This window comes from Sarcophilus harrisii, chromosome 4, assembly GCF_902635505.1.
Source record: "Sarcophilus harrisii chromosome 4, mSarHar1.11, whole genome shotgun sequence".
Classification (NCBI taxonomy): domain Eukaryota; kingdom Metazoa; phylum Chordata; class Mammalia; order Dasyuromorphia; family Dasyuridae; genus Sarcophilus; species Sarcophilus harrisii.
The window spans coordinates 131305294-131325055 of NC_045429.1; the positions used below are offsets into that span (position 1 = coordinate 131305294).

The 19762-nt window shown below is 36.3% G+C and overlaps 2 protein-coding genes across 2 annotated transcripts; both read left to right on the forward strand.

The window, feature by feature from the left end:
• The first annotated feature begins 614 nt into the window (after positions 1–614).
• LOC100926407 (mas-related G-protein coupled receptor member H-like) lies at positions 615–17482 on the forward strand. The gene is made up of 3 exons (XM_003769589.4): positions 615–942; positions 10565–10785; positions 14800–17482. Exon 3 carries the CDS (start codon positions 14832–14834, stop codon positions 15789–15791), a length of 960 nt encoding a protein of 319 aa, XP_003769637.3. The 5' UTR covers positions 615–942; positions 10565–10785; positions 14800–14831; the 3' UTR covers positions 15792–17482.
• On the forward strand, positions 6867–8505 carry LOC100926668 (mas-related G-protein coupled receptor member H-like). The gene has a single exon (XM_031937533.1). It carries the CDS (start codon positions 7007–7009, stop codon positions 7970–7972), a length of 966 nt encoding a protein of 321 aa, XP_031793393.1. The 5' UTR covers positions 6867–7006; the 3' UTR covers positions 7973–8505.
• Positions 17483–19762: the final 2280 nt, after the last annotated feature.

Here is a 19762-nt window from a genome sequence, read left to right on the forward strand (position 1 = left end):
CCTTGACCAGTCAAGTAACTTTTCTGAACCTCAGTATCCTTGGGGATAATAAGACATACAATAACTATACTCTGCCAGCTTTGAATTACTATGCAAATGTGAATACTTGCTATTTTAGGCATCAGGACTTGTGGGTTTAAGATGACCACCTCTGAGGGGCAACTAGGTGATGCACCCGATAGAGCACTGGCCCTGGAACCAGGAGGACCAGATTCAAAACTGGCCAGACACTTACTAGCCGGGTGGCCCTGGGCAAGTCACAGACCCAAATGCCTCAAAAAAAATTACTTCTTCTGTCGCTAACAAGCAACATAACCAGGAAAAAGCCCCAAAATGAGCCCCAAACTCTTCATTTAAAAAATGGAAGTTAGTTAGCCTCTATGATCTCTAAGTTCTCTTCCATGCAGATCCTTTAGATTTGAGACTAAATTAGTACTCAGTACTCTGGCACCAAGTAGGCATTTATTAAATGCTTGTTCTCTCGGGCTCTGCTGCAAAAAGTGGCTTCCATTCCTGGAGCTGCTCCATGTCCAAGCCAAGGCCCTCCAGTGTCCACAAAAGTGTAGCTACACTTTCATCTGCAAAAGAGATTTCAAATCTCACTGGGCATAGATACAGGCTAAGATAAGCTTCTGAGAGCAGAATGTTGCCAGAATGATATATAAGCCTGAAAGTCTTCAAGAACCTTTCTTGTTCCCTCCAGTCCAACTTCTTCCTTTCCCCTCAAATTTCATCTGGTGCAATCTGGGGGTGATTGCAGATCAATGGTGATCTCTATTTACCAGCAAGAAATAATCCCGTCATTCAGATCCCAAACCAATGTCCTGAAATGGTCATTACTGAGTAATGCTGGCTACCTACCCAAGAATCTGTCTATGGAGCAGAAAACAACCTGCCTGGTCGACACTCCTAGGAACTGAAGTTTGACTGGGATTCTTTATAGTAAGTTAATTCTCTATTCATCACTATTTCAGAGCAGAGGTCAAACCCTCAGTTTACAAAAGAGAAAACCGGGGCTCAGGGAAGTGAGTGATTCCATTCAAAGGGGCCAGAGCAAAATTGAGATAAGAGCCTAATTATTTGGCTCCCAGTGCACGTCCATAAAAGATTGTGAGTTCTGTTCTCAGTAGGGGAACAAGCCTCTTGTGTATTGGGTTCAATCAAATAACTAGATAGCCTTAGGCTTGTTTGTGCTTATTAACCATTCTTCCAGTACCCAGTATTTCCCTTTTTGCTCTTGTAATTTCATCTTTTCAACTCTGAGACTCAGATAACTCTTTAAAATTAATTTAGTAGTTTAGAGAAGTTTTAGGATCTGTTTTGGAGCTCCAACAATGAAACTATAAATACTTGATGTGCTTTGAGTATTAATTTAATTTCTCACCTTTAATTCCAAACAGAACTGTTGCTTTTTTTGCTACTTTCTTTATTCAATTCACACTCTAGATCTGTTTACTTTGGGGTACTTGAGCAACATTCTTGAGAAAATATTATTTCTCATAAAAACTTAATATTTTAGAATTATACATTTGGGGTATGGAGGAGGTTTATTCCAAATAACTATCAGGTAAATATTAGTGTATTGATTGTAATGTCAATTACAATTTTTTAAGATCATAAGAAAATTTGTTTAAAAAAAAAGAAAACTTGTGATTATTAGACTCTTATTGAATTGATAGTAGTAGATACTAAGTGACCTGACTGATTGATTGATCAATGACAATGAGTATTTATACCTACCAATGGAAGATCTGCAAGATCCATAGCATATAAAGCATGATTAAAAATTCATTAATAATTCTTTGGTGTTTACTTCTATTATCAAAGTGTTTTATTTTCCAAATCCTTTTTCTGCATTACCCTAAGGTATTATGACCTTAAAATATTTATAGGATCATGGGAATTTGAAAGTGAAAGAGATCTTGAAGATGGTCTAAACTCCTTACATATTTAAAAACTGAGAAATGACTTTCTTAAAGTTTTTTTTAACAACAGAGCTCAATGTGTTTTGAGCTTCCTGGTATCATATGAAGTTCAAATATATATGTATAACATGCAAAATGTGTCCATATCTATATGTATTCACAGACACACGTGAAAATGTAAATAATTTCATTTACTAATGTCTTGATTTTAAAAGTATTAACAATTTCTTAATAATATTGATGGATAATGTGAAAATAGGTTTTGCATGATTTTCTATGTACAATTAATATTTTATTACTTGCCTTGTGGGGGAGAGATTAGAGGAAGGGAGAGCATGTGGAACTCAAAAAATTTTTTTAATTTTTAAAATAAATAATTTTTTGAAAATTGCTTTGAAAAGTATTCCACATCAGCTGAATGATTGCCTACTCTGCAATATTTTACATATTACTTCATTTAAGTCACATAAGAATACTGAAACAGATGAGAATATTATTATTTCCACTTTTCAGATGTGGAAATGGAGTCATTGTAAAAAAGTGAATAGGATGCTACTTTTGGATTCAGGAAGGCCAGGTTCAAAAACTACTTCAGATGTTTACTAGGAATATGGTGTTGGGCAAGACACAATTTTTCTGATCCTCAGTTTCTTATTTGTAAAATCAGAATCATATTAGCACCCCATGTGAGGCAGTTTGTAAGAATCAAATGAGATAATATGTGCAAATTGTAAGATGCTCTATAAATCAGAATTATTAAATTTTTTACAAACATGCTATCTTTGAGTTAAGAACCCAATTATTAGACGATGTTCAAAGCTAGCAAATACAGTAAGTGAACTACGTTTCTACTTATATACTTAGTAGAAATTAAAAGATATCTTTTCCCTAAAAGAAATTACAGCCTAATTGGAGGTGATAAGACAGGTAGAAAGTGATAGGATCAAGGGAAGTAGCTAGACAAAGTGGTATTTTAAAAAATCAAAGAAAATCCTGGGAGTTGAGAGAAGGCTTTAGGAAAGAGATAGCATCCAAGAGAAGCCTTGAAGACTGAAGGTTTTCAACAACCAGAGGTCTGACAGGACTTTGATTCAGGCATGGGGAACAGCTTACATCATTGTTTAGAGGGAGAAAGTACAGGAGGAGATCCAAAATCAGTGAGTAATCCAGTTTTTCTAAAACAGTTTCAGAAAAGAATTGCTCTAAGATAAAGTCATCTGGAGCCAGATGGTATAAGGCCAACCTACGTGAGAAACCTTGCTCAGACCCCATCTGTACTAAGTTTTGTTTCCGGTTCTATAGGCCACAGTTTTATAAGTTTATTATTTATGTTAACATCCTTTTTTACATTTTGAGTTCCAAATTCTCTCCCTCCATTCCTCTCACTGCAAAGGCAAACAATATGATATCAATTATACTTGTGAAATCATGCAAAACTTATTTCTGTATTAGCTATATTAAAAAAAAAAGAAAATAAGAAAATTATACTTCAATTTGCAATCACGGTTCATCAGTTTTCTCTCTGGAGGAGAACAGCACTTTTTCCCCATGAGTCCTTTGGAATTCTCTTGGATTACTTTATTGATGAAAGTAGCCAAGTTTTTCACAGTTGATCATCACCACAATGTTGCTGTAACTATGTACAATGATCCAGTTCACCTTATTTCACTTTGTATTAGTTCATATAGGTTTTGTCTATATTTTTCAAAAACCACATCCCCTAGTGATTATATGAGAGTACTCATCATAATCATAGGCCACAACTTGTTCAGCCATTCCCCAGTTGATGACCATCTCCTTGATTTCCAATTCCTTGTTACCACAAAAAGTTTTATTACCACATGTAGCTCTTTTCCCTTTTTCTTTGATCTCTTTGGAATACAGATCTAGTAGTGGTATTGCTGGGTAAAATGGTATGCATAGTTTTATAGCCCTTTGCTATAATTGTTTTCCAGAATGGTTAGATCAGCTCACAACTCTACCAACAGTTCTTTTGAATACCAATTTTTTTCTATCATACTTTCTAGCATTTGTCATTTCTTATAGGTGTGAAATAGTACCTCAGAGTTATTTTAATTTCCATTTCTCTAATCAATCATGATTTAAAGCATTTTTATATGATTATCAATAGCTTTGATTTCTTCTGAAAATTTCCTGTTCCTACCCTTTAATTGTTTATCAACTAGAGGATGACTCTCATTTTTATAAATTTGACAGTCTAAAATTTGAGAAATAGTCTTTATCAGATAAATTTGTTATAAAATGTTTGATATTACTTTATTGTCTATGATATCTTTAAGCAAAATGTAGTTTCCCTGCTTATCTCTTTTGATTAGGTCTCTTTTTGCTTTTGTTTTGTCTGACATCATGATTGCTACCCTTGCTTTACATGGTTTTAAAAGGACATAAATAATCTGAAGCATGTTCAGAAGAACTCAGTCAGAACAATGAAAGATACTGATTCCATATGACATAAAGACCAGCTGAAGAAATGGGGCATGTTTCTCTTAAAGAAGAGAACCCTTAGATGCATTTCAAGTATCTGAAGTATTGTCACGTGAAAGAAAGATTGGAATTATTCTGTTCGATGTCAGAACAGAACCCCCCTCAAAGCTGACTAGAGATTATGCAAAGGTAAATTTAGGCATGATGTCAGAAAAAAACTCAACAAGCAGAGCCATCCAAAAGTGAAACAGAGTTCCCCTTCCTCAATCGTTTTCATTCATGGTCAGATTTAGGTATGTCCTAGTGAGGATTCCTAGTTTAGTGAGCCACTAAGGTCTCTTGTAATTCTAAATCGGATTCAGCAGGAAACCAGCATTTGTACAGCTCCTGCCCTGTGCCAGGCACTGTGCTGAGTGATTTTTATAAATGTTATCCCATTTGGTCCTCACAACAATCCAGTGATGTAGGTGCTATTAGGATCCCCATTTCTGGAAGCAAACAGGGTTAAGTGACTTGCACAGCTGCATCTGATCTCAGAGCTCCCTCCAGTGCACTACCAGCTGCCTCAATCTCTAATTAGTAAATGATCCTATAAACTAAAGGGAGACGCTGGAAGTTTTGGAGCAAAAATGATCTAAGAAGCAACAGAGGCTGGATTTACAATGAGAAAAACCTGGGAAAAACATTTCCCAACTCTCCCAGTTACTGTGCATCCTCAAGCATCTCACTAAGTTTTCCTCACTGGTTTAAAAAAAAAAAAAAAAAGTGAATCCTACGTGCGGGGGAAGCCTGTTAGGAAGAAGGAAGCAAGAACCGTGGAAAGGACGGGTTATAGGCCAGGAGATCGGGGATGGGGCCTGAACTAGGAAGGTGAAAGGGTGGAAATAAAGGAACAGATGGGAGAGATTCAATAGGCTTCAGTAACTGACTGGGTGAGAGGAGGAGGAGCAAGAATGAGGAAAGGCTCAAAGTGAGTTTGGGTCTTTTTAAAACAAAGATGCCCCTGGGGTCATACCAATCATACTTCTGGATGATTTGCTACATCAGCTGCTTCCTTCTGACAGGAAAGGTTCCAGCTGCTGAGAATCAGGCAGCTGGTGGAAGAAAGAAGACAAAGGGAAGAGTGAAGGGCCCCTCTATGTTCTCCCAAACTCTTATTGCTTTTTGTAACAGTCTCAAATCCTCATAGGTAGTAGCATCCCAGGTAGGAAGAACATCCTGAAGACACCAGATTAGAACATTCCATTTTTATCTAACTCATTCCTTTTCATCTCCTCTCTCACTTTAAGTTTCTACTTTGAAATAAAGTTTTCCACAAGCCTAATCTAAAACCCCTTTTCCCTAGAGCTCCATAGAGGAGTTTTGTCCTAAAAAAAAACACAGAAATAATTATTGGCACCTAAAAGTGGAAATCATTGAAGAAAGGCATGTCTAGTTGAGGTCTGAGACCATCTGCAAGTGAAGGAATGCCTCCAAATGTCCCAGATCCTCAGGGCTCTGCCTTTCTTCTAAATCACATTCAACGTTGGAGGAAAAAAAGGGTTTGTTTTTTTGTCATGTGAAAACTGTCCAACTTTGAGTTGTACAGTTGAAAAGAAACAGAGATCTTCTAGTTTAACTCCCTCATTTTCTTGCTAAAGAAACACAGAAAGGTAAATAACAGTAACTCAGTGATTGAAACAGGACAAGTTTCTCTCCTAGTCTAGCACCCTTCAAAGAAGCTTTAGTAATATGTTTGCAATCATATCTAGATGTAGCTTTATTGTCATATCAAGTGACATGTCATAACAGTGAGATGTGAAGTCACAGAATTAAAAATGCAAAGGAGAATAACATTTTCGTAGAGAGAAAAAATCATCAGCAATTAGGTATCCAGTGACAGTGTACTGTAAAGAAATTATTGGCTGGGTATTAAGGGTGTGATACTCAAAAGGCTCTTTTCTCCTGTTCATTTTCCCCTGAGGCGTTTCTCTTTTTCAAGGAGGAGAGAAATCCTGGTGGTGGTGAAGAGGGAAAGATGAGATGCTTTGGGAATACAGCTGCCTTGCTAAAACAGAACAAAAGATCAATTGACATGTGCTGTAATGAAAAGAAATATTTTACATCAATGCACATATGTAACCTACATCAATTTGCTTACTGTCTTTGAGCAAGGGAGAGGGAAAAAATGAAAGGAAAAATTTGAACTCAAAAAAATTTTAAACGAATGTTTAAAATTGTCTTTCCACATATGTTTAGAAGAATTGTACATGTTTAACCTATATCAAATTGCTTGCTGTCTTGAGGAGAAGGGAAGGGAGAAGGAGGAAGAAAAATTTGGAACACAAGGTTTTGTAGAGGTGAATGTTGAAAACTATCTTTGCATGTATTTGGAAAAATAAAATGCTATTTTAAAAAACTGTCTTCCCATGTAATTAGAAAAATATTATTTAAAAAGAAATTCAATCCAGCTTTTTCTGACTAGAGGACTAACATTAATTACTATACTATATAAATAATCACTAAGGTCCCTTCAAACTCTAAATCCCATGAATCTGTTTTGTTTTTTTTTCTTTCAAAAACTAAATAGTCTCTATACACACTATTTTCCATCTCTGCTGGCAGGTTTAAGGAAAAGAATTGATGAATTTTAGATAATGGAGAAGCCTCCAACTATTGTCAATTCTCCAGAGTCTACATCAGATGCCCATATCCAGGTGAATGGGTCCTTCTTGAAATCACCTTCAACAGAAGATGTTTCAGTCTATGTTTCTCTGCTTATCTCCATATTGGGAACAACTGGCAATGGACTTGTCATCTGGTATCTCATCTTCTACTTCAAGAAGAACTCTTTTATTGTCTACATCCTCCACCTCTCAATGGCTGACTTAACTTTCCTACTTTGTACTTCTACCAATACTATAGTTCACATGATTTATTCCAAGAATCACTCAATCAGGCTACAATTATTTGACTTCATCTTCTGCGAGCTGATTCTGTTTGGCTACAATACTGGCCTCTACCTCCTGACAGCCATCAGCGTGGAGAGATGTCTGTCAGTTCTTTACCCTATTTGGTATCAATGCCAGCGCCCAAAGCACCAATCTGCAGTGGTCTGCACCTTGCTGTGGGCACTCTCCATTTTTGTGACCTGGTTAGAAGGCTTTTTCTGTTTTCAGGATACATTTCCCAGATTCCCCTTTAGACCCTGTGCTGTTGTGAAAGTATTTTTGCTTATCTTGAACTTTCTTGTGTTTGCCCCTCTCATGGTCTTCTCAAGCTTGACCCTCTTCATCAAGGTCATCTGCAACCTGAAGCACCGCCAGCCGACCAAGCTTTACATCATCATCATCACTACAGTCATTCTGTTTCTCGTCTTTGCCATGCCTTTGAGAGTCTTGCTGATGTTATTTGATTTTCAGGATGAAAACTATGAATTCCTATCGCTGTTATTTACATATTTGAATCTGTTATCTTGTATTAATAGTACCATCAACCCAATTGTCTATTTGGTGGTTGGTCGGTTTAGGGGGCAAAAATCCAAGAAGACCTTGAGAGATACACTGCAAAGGGTTTTTGAGGATAAGTTCTGTTCCTCTGAGAGAGAGAAGGCAGCACTCTAATTTCAGTGCTATTCAATGGGGCAGCCTTAAAGGAGCAAGCAGCTCAGAAAATAATTACAAGAGTGATTTGCCTTAAGCATAGATATGACCATGTCACTCCAATAGTTCTGTTGCATCTATGGTCATAAAAACACAAACTCCACTGTTTTGCTTTTAAAACTCTTTCCAAATTTATTACCTAGTATTCTTTTTCCACATGTGGATAGATTGCCAGATCAGCAGTCGTCAGAAAGGAGTTATGAGTTCAAATGTAGCCTCAGACTCTTACAAGCTATGTGACTTTGGGCAGGTCACTTAACCCTGTTTGCCTCAGTTTCTCATCTATAAAATGAGTGGGAGAATGAAAGGCAAACCCTGTATTAACTTTTCCAAGGAAACCTCAAATAGGATTAGAGTCAGACATGACTCAAGAGGACTGAAGAATTCCCTGAATTTTGTGATCCAACTTAAACTTGTCCCTCACATAGGACCTTTTACCACACATCTCCTATTTCTGATATGTATTCCTTTGCCTCATAGGATCCCTTTCTTTCTTCAAGACCCAGCTCAATCACATTTTCTCCATGAAGTCTTTTCTGATTCTACTCCCTATTCCTCAGCTGCTAGTACCTGCCCTCCCAATATATCTTGTAACTACTTTGCATTTTTTTGTTTATTCTCTTTATGTTTTTTTCTATATAGGCAATAGGGATAGGGAGGATGGGTACTGGCCCTGTGATTTCTTTGATATAAGGAATTCTTAGACAGAAAATGCCTTCTACTAATGCAAGCTGGCATTTTTTTTTTTCGTGAAACAATCTTAGAAAGTTCCCAGGACCTTAAGAGATAAAGTCCTAGTCCTATAGCCAGGAGGTGACAGAGATTGAGCTTTAACACGCATATTCTTGGCTTTCAAGGCTGTTGTTGCTGTCCACCATACTATATTGCCTCTTTCTTTATTCAGAAAACACTTAACATAGGTCAGGGTTGTCTCCCCTGTTGGAATGCAAGGTCTCTGAAAGTCAGCATCTTTTCACTCGCTGTATCTGTCTCCACACACCTAACACAGAGTTGGGCATATTTGTCCTAGTTCATTTGTTTCAGTCACCTCTGACTCTTCATGAGACCCTTTGAAGTTTTCCTGGCAAAAATTCTGGAGTGGTTTACCATCTCATTCTCCAGGTGTGGCATATAATAAGGCACTTAATCAATGTTGGGAGGATAAAATAAGATCATATTTGTAAAGTGTTTTATAAACTTCAAAGTATAAATACTAGCTATGACCACTACTACTACTATGTAAAATATATTACATATATATATGGACAATTTTGGAAAGAAAAAACTTTGAAAGACTTAAAAACGCTGATCAAAGGACTGGCACGCCAGACCTATGATGAAGCATGTTACTCATTTCTGAGTTTTTCTTGAAAAGGAAATTTATTATTTTATGTTGAATCTTCTCTTATGGTCTACTGTTACATGGCAATGTTTTTTTTTTTTTTCTCTTCCCATTTTTGTATTTAAGGGCTAATTTTTTTAATTACCAAAAAAAAAGTATGAGGTGATTTTTTCATATTGAGAGTTTGGTGGCTGAAGGAAATAGAAAAAGAACTTAAAATTATAAAATACAAGTATGAAGAAACACAGTATTCAAAGATATAAAATGTTAAGAGCACTAACTTTAAGACTGAGAAGCTTTTGCCTTCAATTTGTCTATCTAGATATCTGTTTTCTGTTGTGGCCGTCAATTGTTTCAGTGGTGTCCAACTCTTCATGATCCCAATTGGGTTTTCTATGCACAAATTCTGGAGTGATTCACCATTTCTTTCTCCAGCTCTTTTTTTTTTTTTTTTGTGGGGGGGGGGGGGGGGAAGAGCAGCTGAGGCAACTGGGGTTAAGTGACTTGCCCAAGGTCACACAGCTAGGAAGGATTAAGTGTCTGAAGTTGGATTTGAACTCAGATCCTCCTGACTTCAGGGCTGGTGCTCTATCCACTGCGCTACCTAGCTTCCCCTCTTCAGCTCATTTTTACAGATAAAAAACTTGAAGCAAACAGGGTTAAGTGAGTTGCTTTGGGTAACACAACTAGTTAAGAATTTGAGGCTGGATTGGAACTCAGTTCTTCCTGGCCCCAGAACCAGTGCTCTCTCTACTTCACTAACCAGCTGCCTTGTTTGTACTTCTATCTATCTGTCTTCATTTTAGTCCTATTCAAGATCAAAGGAGAACAACCAATCATAAAATATCTTAACTGGCTTTTTAAAAAATTTCACTTAAATTTAGCCATCTAAGAATTTCAGAAATAATTTTTCCAGACAATCATTCTGTGTCCTGACTACATTTTTTTTAAAGAGTAGCTGTGCCTCATGGGGTAGGGGTGAGGGACTGTTGGAGAGCAAGAAGCAAAATGATTCCAGCTTCAACCATCTGAGGGGCTGCCTCCAATCCAAGGTCCTCTAATGTCCAGAACAACACATAGAGTTTTTGCTGAAAAGAGATTTCAAATCCCACAGGACACAGACACCGGGATTGTTGCCAGATTTGATATTAGCCTAGAAAGGCTTCAAAAACCTTCTTGAGTCATTCCATTTAAACATCTTGCTTCCACAGAGAACAAAAAGATCTCGTTTGTTCCATCAAGTGCTCTTTGGGATGATACGGTCTGAAGAGTGAATGAGCTTTTTGAGCAGTTCCCAGTAAAAAAAAAAAAACACCTGTCTAAACTGACAATTACTCAGTTACACTGGCATCCCCATCCTCCCAAGAAGCTGTCTGCAGAGAGAAAAGCAAGTGGTTGGAGGAAAACTCAAGACTGGACAGGATTCTTGACTGTAAGTTCACATTCAATTCATCCCTATTTCATAGCAGAAGAGGACCTGAGATCTCCCTCTAAATTTACTCAAAGAAGGGAACTGAGGCTAAGGGAAACGAGGCAGAGGATGAGAGGTCTGTGGGAGAAGCGTTCAATCCACCCAATATCGAGGACAGAGTTAGACAAAAGCCTAGTGTCCAGGTTTTCATACTAAGGTTCCTGCTTCTCTTCCATGGGAAGAACACTCTGACCTAGTTCTGACCATAAAGGAGCCTCTTTAGCGCATTGGCAATCATGCACCCATTGGCATCTTGGGCTTATTTATGTATATCAACTTCCTCTTCCTGAGATATTGGTATTGTGTCAATTTATCTTCCTCTTCCCATCTATAATTTCATTTTTTCAATGCTCTGAGTCTCAGCCAATTCTGTAAAGCTAAGGTACTAAGTTAGAAAAGTTAGAGTTCCATTTAGGATTTCATAGATCCTTGTTGGGTTGGCATGTTAATTTAATTTTCATTAATTTTTCATTTTCCTCACTAACTATTGTTGTCCTTATAGGTTCTTCTTCCTTAGCACACAGTATTAGTCATGCACACTGGGGTACATAAGCAACTTTCCCAGTCAGTCAATAAAGCATTTATTAAGTGCCTATTAGGTGTCAGGCACTCTGCTAAATTCTGGGAATACAAAGAAATACAAAAGACAGTTTCTGCCCTCAAGGAGTTCACAATTCTCAAGAAAATATTATTTCCCATAAAACTTTTATATTTTAAAAATATCCATTTGGAATTTGTATTCCAAGTAAATCATAGCAGACAAATATCAACATACTGATTTCAATGTCAAAACTTACAAGGGTATTAGAAAATGGGTTACTATTAGATCTCCATGTATGTACATCCCTTAGCATGTCATTGGATTGTTACAGATAGAGATGTGTTAAGGTACCTAGAAGGAGACTGGAAAAATTATAAGTTCTTTGTGCTCCACTTACTGAAATCCTTTCCTGCCTTCAAGACATTAGTTTTTCCAATTTATTTGTGCTTTCATCTTCTCTTCTGTTGTTAAGTTTCTTTCAAAATCCTCTATGTGCCTTGATCTAAGATATTACCTGATGATATTTATGAAATCATGGAAAATAAACCTGGAAGGGACCTTAAGTATTGTTTACTTCAATTCCCTAATTTTATAAACTTGGAAATGGAGACCTAGGAAAATAAAGAAATTTTCCCCAAATCAAAATTGTCCCAGATCTTTTCAGACTCCATGGTTAGAACTAGAGATAACTGACATGTTGGTATACTTATTTCATTTCTTATTTTTTAGCTTCCAAACTATATTGTTGTTCTATGAGTCTCCTCTTAGTCAACACATGCTCTCAGTCTATTTTATTTGGGGAAAGTCATGAGCAACCTTCTTAAGAATATTTAATTCTCACAAACCCTTCTCATTTTAAAATATTCATTAGGGGAAGGGGAGTTAATATTTATCATATTAAGTAAATATGATAAATATAAACATGTTGAACACAATGTCAAAATGTATATAATTATAAGAAAATGTGTTATAATTAGATTCCCCACTTAACTTTTGTAAGTGTTTAAAACTAGACAGAAGATCTTCATAAGAGCCATAGAAGAAAAAAAAAACAATGAAACATTAATTATGTTTCTCTGTTCACCTTTTTTTGTCAAAGCTTCCCCCCCACACACTTTAAAAGAGATCTTTATGCCTTTCTCATTCACTGTTTTTTTTAAATTCTGAGTTCCAAATTCTATCCCTCTCTCCCTCCTTTCACCAATCCAAGCAGTAAACAATCTGATATAGGTTATGCATGTGCAATCATGTAAAACTTTTCTATATTAGTCATTTTATTATTTTCCTCAATTACCCCAAACAACAAATTTTAACATTCTTTTTTTTTAAAGTTCCAAATTTTACTTTTCCTTTCTATACTTCATTTAGATATCACTTGAATCATGTGGATTCATGGGATCATGGGAATTAGGATAGAAAAGTCCATGCATAGCATCTAATTCAATTCTCTAATTTTACAAATTCAGACATTTAGATGAAGGGAAACAAAGTTACTTGCCTATAGAACTCAGTTAAGATAGTTTAAAAATAGGAGGTCTTTTCTTAAGAAGGCTGCTCAAGTCTTGCCCCAAATAAAATAGAAGCAGCATATACTAAATAAAAGGAGACTTCACAAAGCAAAAATAGTAAAAAATGAGCCTGTTGAAATTCACACATGCTAGTGGAAGTATATTTTCTTTTACAAAGGGTCTCGCTAAAAACAGAGATCATTCTTTTACAACCTTAGTTTAAGTGTTTCAAACTAATTGAGGGGTTGCTTTTTCTACTTAGATTATAATAACGACTTCTCCAGGCCTCAATTTCCTCATTAGTCAAATGAAGAGGCTGAATTGAATTGGATGGCCTCTGAGGTCTCTAATACACCGATCCTGTAATGATAGTTGTGTGGAACTAGAAAAGCATTATCCCAGAGGAAAAATATTTTCCTTCCCCAGGGCTTCCTTGGGCAGGCCACAAAGGCCTGTTCAATACAAAAATATTTGAACTTGAAACCTAATGAACAAAATTCTAATAGAAAAATAAATTCTGAATTTGGATCCTGGGAATATATTTTCTTCTCCATTCCATCACCCCTCTGCTATCCCAGTAGAAGAATCAGATTATTTATTCCTCATCCCTTTCCCTCTGAAGAGTAGGAATGGAATCTCACTCAGCTCCCAACCTCTTGTCCGAGACAGACAGAATGGGGCAAGTTAGGTGGTGCAGTAGACAGAGCACCAGCCCTGAAGTCAGGAGGACCTGAATTCTGGTCTCAGATTCTTAATACTTCCTAGCTGTGTGACCCTGGGCAAGTCACTTCATTCTAATTGCCTGACCCCAAATAATTAAATACATAAATAATCTAAAAAAAGAAAGAAAGAAAAAAGAACCAAGACAGATGGAATGGGGATAGGTGAGGAATGGAGATTACAGGTGGTGGAAGAGCCAACAGTAAAACAAAAGAGGGTATAAGAGTGGGGTGCTTACTTGAAGCTTCCCCCCATCTCCTAATTCTAATTCTAATCTCCTTTTCTCCTAATTTTCTTCTCCTAATTCTCCTAAATTTCTTCCTAAATTCTCACTTCTCTTAACATGGCCATCTTTTTTTTTTTTTTTAAACAAAGTTCCAGGATTCTTTCAATCTCCTTTCCTTTCCATCCTTACCAGCCAGAGCTTCTATTTAGTGTCTCTCTTCTCTACTGCAGAATGGAAACATAAATCCAATTCATTTATTAGATTAAATGCAAATTTCTTATAACACCCTAAGAAAGATGTTAGGATGAAATCAGGCACTGACCCTGCCCTCAAAGAACTTAAAATCTGTTAGGGAACTATAGTCTATGCTTTGGTTCCTATTTCTGTCAAGACTTTGAAAGAATTTTACTGATATTACCTGAGTTTCAGAATGAAAGCTGAGTTTTTTTCAATATTGTTTATATTTTAAAATTTATTATCCTGTATTAATAATACTATCACCTGATTGTCTATTTGGTGCTTGGTTCAGGGAGTAGAGAGTCAGGAAGTCCTTGAAAGATATATTGTAAAAGGTCTCTGAGAATATAACCATGTCCGAGTGAGAGAAAAATACCTGGGCACTTCAAAAACAGTGCCCTTCTCAGAACCACTTGTAGATTCTCAGATAGGGAAAAAAAAGATTATTGCCTGTCCTTACAATTTTCAAAAATTCTTTTTGCACCTCTTAAGGAAAGAACAGGCTTAAAAAGTATTGTAAACATATGTCCTGGTGGGGCTGTCTTTACTGCTCCTAGTCCAATCCATTCACTACCTTCTAATCCTCTTCTATAATAGATGCTGGAAAATGGTTTAACTTATTTTTATAAAGTCTTAAATTTATTAGTAATGTCACCCACTATGCAGATGACAGATGATGATTTAATAATTAAATAGTATTAAATATCATCTACATATATACTATTTTTTATTTCTGCTGACAGGTATGATGAGGAGAATGGATGGTTTCTAGATAATGGTACTGTCCTCAACCAGCAGACTTACTATGGAGTTCATACCAGATGCCCTGAGCCCTATGAATGGGTCTTTTTCAAATTCACAATCAGCTGAAATTATCTCAACTTATGTCTCTCTGCTCATCACCCTGTTGGGTACAGCTGGCAATGGATTTGTCATCTGGTTTCTCATCTTCCATTTCAACAAGAACCCTTTCACTGTTTATATCCTTCACCTCTCAATTGCTGACTTGACTTTCCTTCTTTGTACATTTACTATTGATACAGGAAAAATAATTTGCTACTATTTAAATATTCAATCATTTGAGCTGCAGTTATTTCTGACTATTTTTTATATTTTGATTTTGTTTGGCTACAACACTGGCTTTTACCTCCTGACAGCCATCAGTGTAGAAAGGTGTCTGTCGGTCCTTTACCCAATTTGGTACAAATTCCAACGTCTGAAGCACCAATCTGCAACTGTCTGTACCTTGCTGTGGATACTCTCTGTTTTTGTGAGCAACTTAGAATGTTTTGTTTGTATTTGGTCAGAAAAGTCCAGATTGCCTTTTAGAATTTGCACTGTTGTGGAAATATATTTGCTTATCTTGAACTTCCTCGTGTTTGCCCCTCTCATGGTTTTCTCAAACTTGATCCTCTTTTTCAAGGTCTTCTGCAACCTGAAACACCACCAACCAGCCAAGCTTTATATCATCATCATCACCACAGTTATTCTATTCCTTCTCTTTGCTATGCCTTTAAGAGTCTTGGTGATGATGTATAACTTTGAAGAAGAAAACTATGAAACTCTGGGATTTTTATATCCATATTTGAATATATTATCTGTTATCAGTAGTACTGTCAACCCAATTGTCTACTTGGTGGTTGGTGGACTCGGGAGACGGAAGACTAGGAACTCTCTGAAAGACACACTGCGAAAGGTATTTGAGGATAAGCCACATTCAAGAGTGGGATCATAGATCAAAAATTCACACACAAATTCAGTGTCCCTCGCTGGAAACAAAACCTATTCCATATCAAATTAAGATTACCTAGAAAGTATATTCTGATCAGGGTAAGAAAAGATTGCTGCCTATATGAATAATCAACTTATAAAATTCTTTTTGCATTTTCTAGGGAAGGTATTGTAAACATACACACAAATATATACTATATATACATATACATACTCTCCTTAAACCATTCCACCTCCTCTAATCTGAGTCTCCATCCTAGACAATGGGAAATAGTTTTGATTATTTTTAAAAGATTTGCCCTGGAAACCCTCCTCTATCTCTTATTTCTGACTAGTTGTTATTTCCTTGTAGGCGAAGTCTGACTTTTTTGTCTTTTTAATCCTCACTTTTTTTTCTTTTGATCTCATTCATTTCCATAGGCTCCATTATCATACAGCAGCAGCAGATTCTCAAATTTATATATCTAGCCTTCATCTATCTTCTGACTTCAAGTCCCATGTCACCAATTGTCACCTAGACATCTCAAATTTAACACTGCCAACACAGAACTTGCTGTCTTTCCTTGTAGATTTTTTTGCCTCTCAATTTCTGTGGATATCAGCATTCAAATCACCCAGATTCAAGTCACCCATCCTTGAAGAGAGCCTTTCCTCAGCCTTCTTCCAGCTTCTTTCTCCTCCTCTCATAAAAAAGCAATGTGATATACCTGATAGGCCACTGGACTTGCACTTAGGAGGCAATGGATTCAAATCTCACCTCAGACACTTAAGAAATCCTGGACAAGTCACTTAACTTGTCTGTCTTTATCTACAAAAATACAGCATTGGACTTAATGGCCCATAAGGACCCTTAATTCTAAACCTATGATCCTATGACTTTAAGTCTTCATTTTTCCCTTGCCCTCAAGTTGAATGTGATCAACCCCCTTAATCATCTTCCTATCCACTGAGATGGCAAATATCAATTTTATTTCTACACTATCTCTTGTATGCATCCTGTTCTTTCTACTCATATATTCTCAACACAATTCAGACCTTCTTACCTAGACTATACAGTAGCCTCCTAACTAATTACTCTTCCTGCTTTTAATTTGTCCAATTTGTCCTCCACAAGGTGGCCAATTGATGGTGCTAAAGTACAGATCTGATTATGTTACTCAGGCTGTTATAGTGGCTTCCTGTTGTCTCTAAGAAAATAAATCCTCCTCCTTGACATTCGAAGCTCATTAAAAGTGTTTCCAGTCTTTCCAAATTAATTTCAAAATGCACTCCCCTTCTCCACACACCTCTATTTTCTAGGCAATCTAGTCAATTTGCTATTTCCCATATAAGATATTTCCTTTCCCACCTTAATGCCTTTGCATATGCTCTTCCTATAGAATCTCCCCTCCCTCTCATGAAGGCCCAAACCTCCTTCCAGGTTTAGCTTAATTGCTGCCTCTGGTATGAAAGGTATTCTGAAGCCCCTTCACCTAAGTCAGTAGTATTTTCATTCTGCTCATAAAAGTGACTTTTATATATTGTGTATTTCATTACCTGTGTTCATGATGTTCAGAATGTAAGTGCTTTGAGAACAGGAATTGCTTCAATTTTGTCTTTTTATCTCATATATTTATCACAGCAGCTAGCAAGGATTGGTGTCTTTTGATAAATGTCTTACAAAAGAAAATTACTGAATTTTGTTTTTTGCTGCAAAGACTTCCAAAGCACATTTTTTTCTTTTTAAATTGTTTTTGTTTTTACATTGCCTACACATTCTCCTATATATCTTTTCTCCAAAAATTAACTTTACGAGGAATTTTAATTTTTTTTTAATTAAAGCTTTTTATTTTCAAAACATATTCATGGGTAATTCTTCAACATTAACCCTTGCAAAACCTTGTGCTCCAATTTTTCATGAGGGTTGTTTTTAAAAGAAAAAAGAGAAAATCAGCAAAACCAATCAATACATCAAAAAAAATCTAAATTACACGTGCCACACCCATGAGTCCTCACCTCTCCAAAATGTAGAGGGAAGTGTCTTCTCTCATCTCTTCTTTGGAATCAAAAGTGTTCTTTAGAATTTCACATCATTCACTTTGTTATTATTGTTCAACACAGTAAAAGTAAACTCAAGGCTTTCCCACAGCCTAAGGAAGAAAAAAAAGCCAGCAATCCTAAAGAATCTATTAAAACTAAGGATGAGGGAAGTTGAGATGTTCTTGGTTTTTCTGGAAATCACCATCCAGATTAGGATTTGGAAGTATGCTAAATCCTCTGAAGGCAAGTAAATGACATAATGGATAGAATACCCAGCCTGGAGTCTGGAGGACCTGAATTCAAATCTGGCCTTAGACACTTACCCTGAGCAAATCACTTAACCCTATTTGCCTCAGTTTCTTCATCTGTAAAATGAAATAGAAAAGGAAATGACCAACCACTCCAGTATCTTTGCCAAGAAAATCCCAAAAGAGGTCATGAAGAGTCAGACACTACTAAAATGAGTGACCAAAAATGACAACAAAATCAATTCTTTGAGCAGTCAGAACCTCCCACAAAATTGATGTTCTTTACAAACTATGCAATGTCTTCACCTTTTGTCTCATTATTATTTTAAAATGTGATTTGGAAATTTGATTAGTAGAGAAAATTATTGTCCATAATCTCTATTCCTATAATTACTTGTAAAATTTAATAAATATATCTGTAGGTAATTTACCTGAAGTTCAGAGTGGTCTCTTTCTTCCACTAAGCATAATGAACAGTGACATTTCTCCAAAAATATGTGGCGCAGTGGATAGAGCACTATCCTTTAAGTCAGGAGGACCTGAGGTCAAATCTGGTCTCAGACACTTAACACTTCCTACCTGTGTGACCCTGGGCAAGTCACTTAACCCCAATTACCTCAGCAAAAACAAACAAACAGACAAAAAGAAAATGTAACCACAAGAAGAAAGCAATTTGTGACCCAAGAAAACTAAAGTACATTAGGGAATGCAAAGTGGATAATTTTGATTATATTAAGTTAAAAAGATTTTGTATCTTAAAAAATCAATGCAGACAAGATTAGAAGGGAAGCAATAAACTGGGAAAAAATTTACATCCAAGGCTTCTGATAAAGGTCTCATTTCTAAAATATATACAGAATTGACTCACATTTATAAGAATTCAAGCCATTCTCCAACTGATAAATGGTCAAAGGATATGAACAATTTTCAGATAAAGAAATTTAAATTATTTCTAGTCATATGAAAAAATGCTATAAATCACTGTTGGTCAGAGAAGTGCAAATTAAAACAACTCTGAGATACCACTACACATCTCTTAGAAATTGACTAAGACAACAGGAAGAAATAATGATAAATGTTGGAGGGGATGTGAAAAGACTGGGACACTAATACATCATTGGTGGAGTTGTGAACTGATCCAACATTCTGGAGAGCAATTTGGAACTGTGCCCCAAGGACTATCAAACTGTGCATATCTTTTGATCAGCAGTGTTTCTACTGGCTTATATCCCAAAAAAGTCATAAAAAAGGGAAAAGGACCCATATGTGCAAAAATGTTTGTAGCAGCTCTTTTTATTATAGTGGCAAGAAACTGGAAACTGAGTGGATGCCCATCAATTGGAGAATGGCTGAATAAGTTATGGCATATGAATGTTATGGAATATTATTGTTCTGTAAGAAATTATAACCAGGCTTATTTCAGAAAAGCCTGGAAAGACTTACATGAACTGATGCTAAGTGAAGTGAGCATAACCAAGAGAACATTGTATACGGCAACAACAAGATTAATTCTGTTGGACATGGCTCTTTTTCAGCAATTAGGTAATTCAGGCCAATTTCAATAGACTTGTGATGGAGAGAGCCATCTGCATCCAGAGAGAGGCGTGTGGGGACTGAATATGGATCACAACAGAGTTATTTTCATCTTTTTTTGTGTGTGGTGTTGTTTGTTTGCTTATTTTTTCCCTCTCTTTCTTTTTCCCTTTTG

What these genes read in the sequence shown, in the direction of transcription:
- LOC100926668 (XM_031937533.1), top strand. Translation starts at nt 7,007, where the DNA reads ATGGAGAAGCCTCCAACTATTGTCAATTCTCCAGAGTCTACATCAGAT.
- LOC100926407 (XM_003769589.4), top strand. Translation starts at nt 14,832, where the DNA reads ATGGTACTGTCCTCAACCAGCAGACTTACTATGGAGTTCATACCAGAT.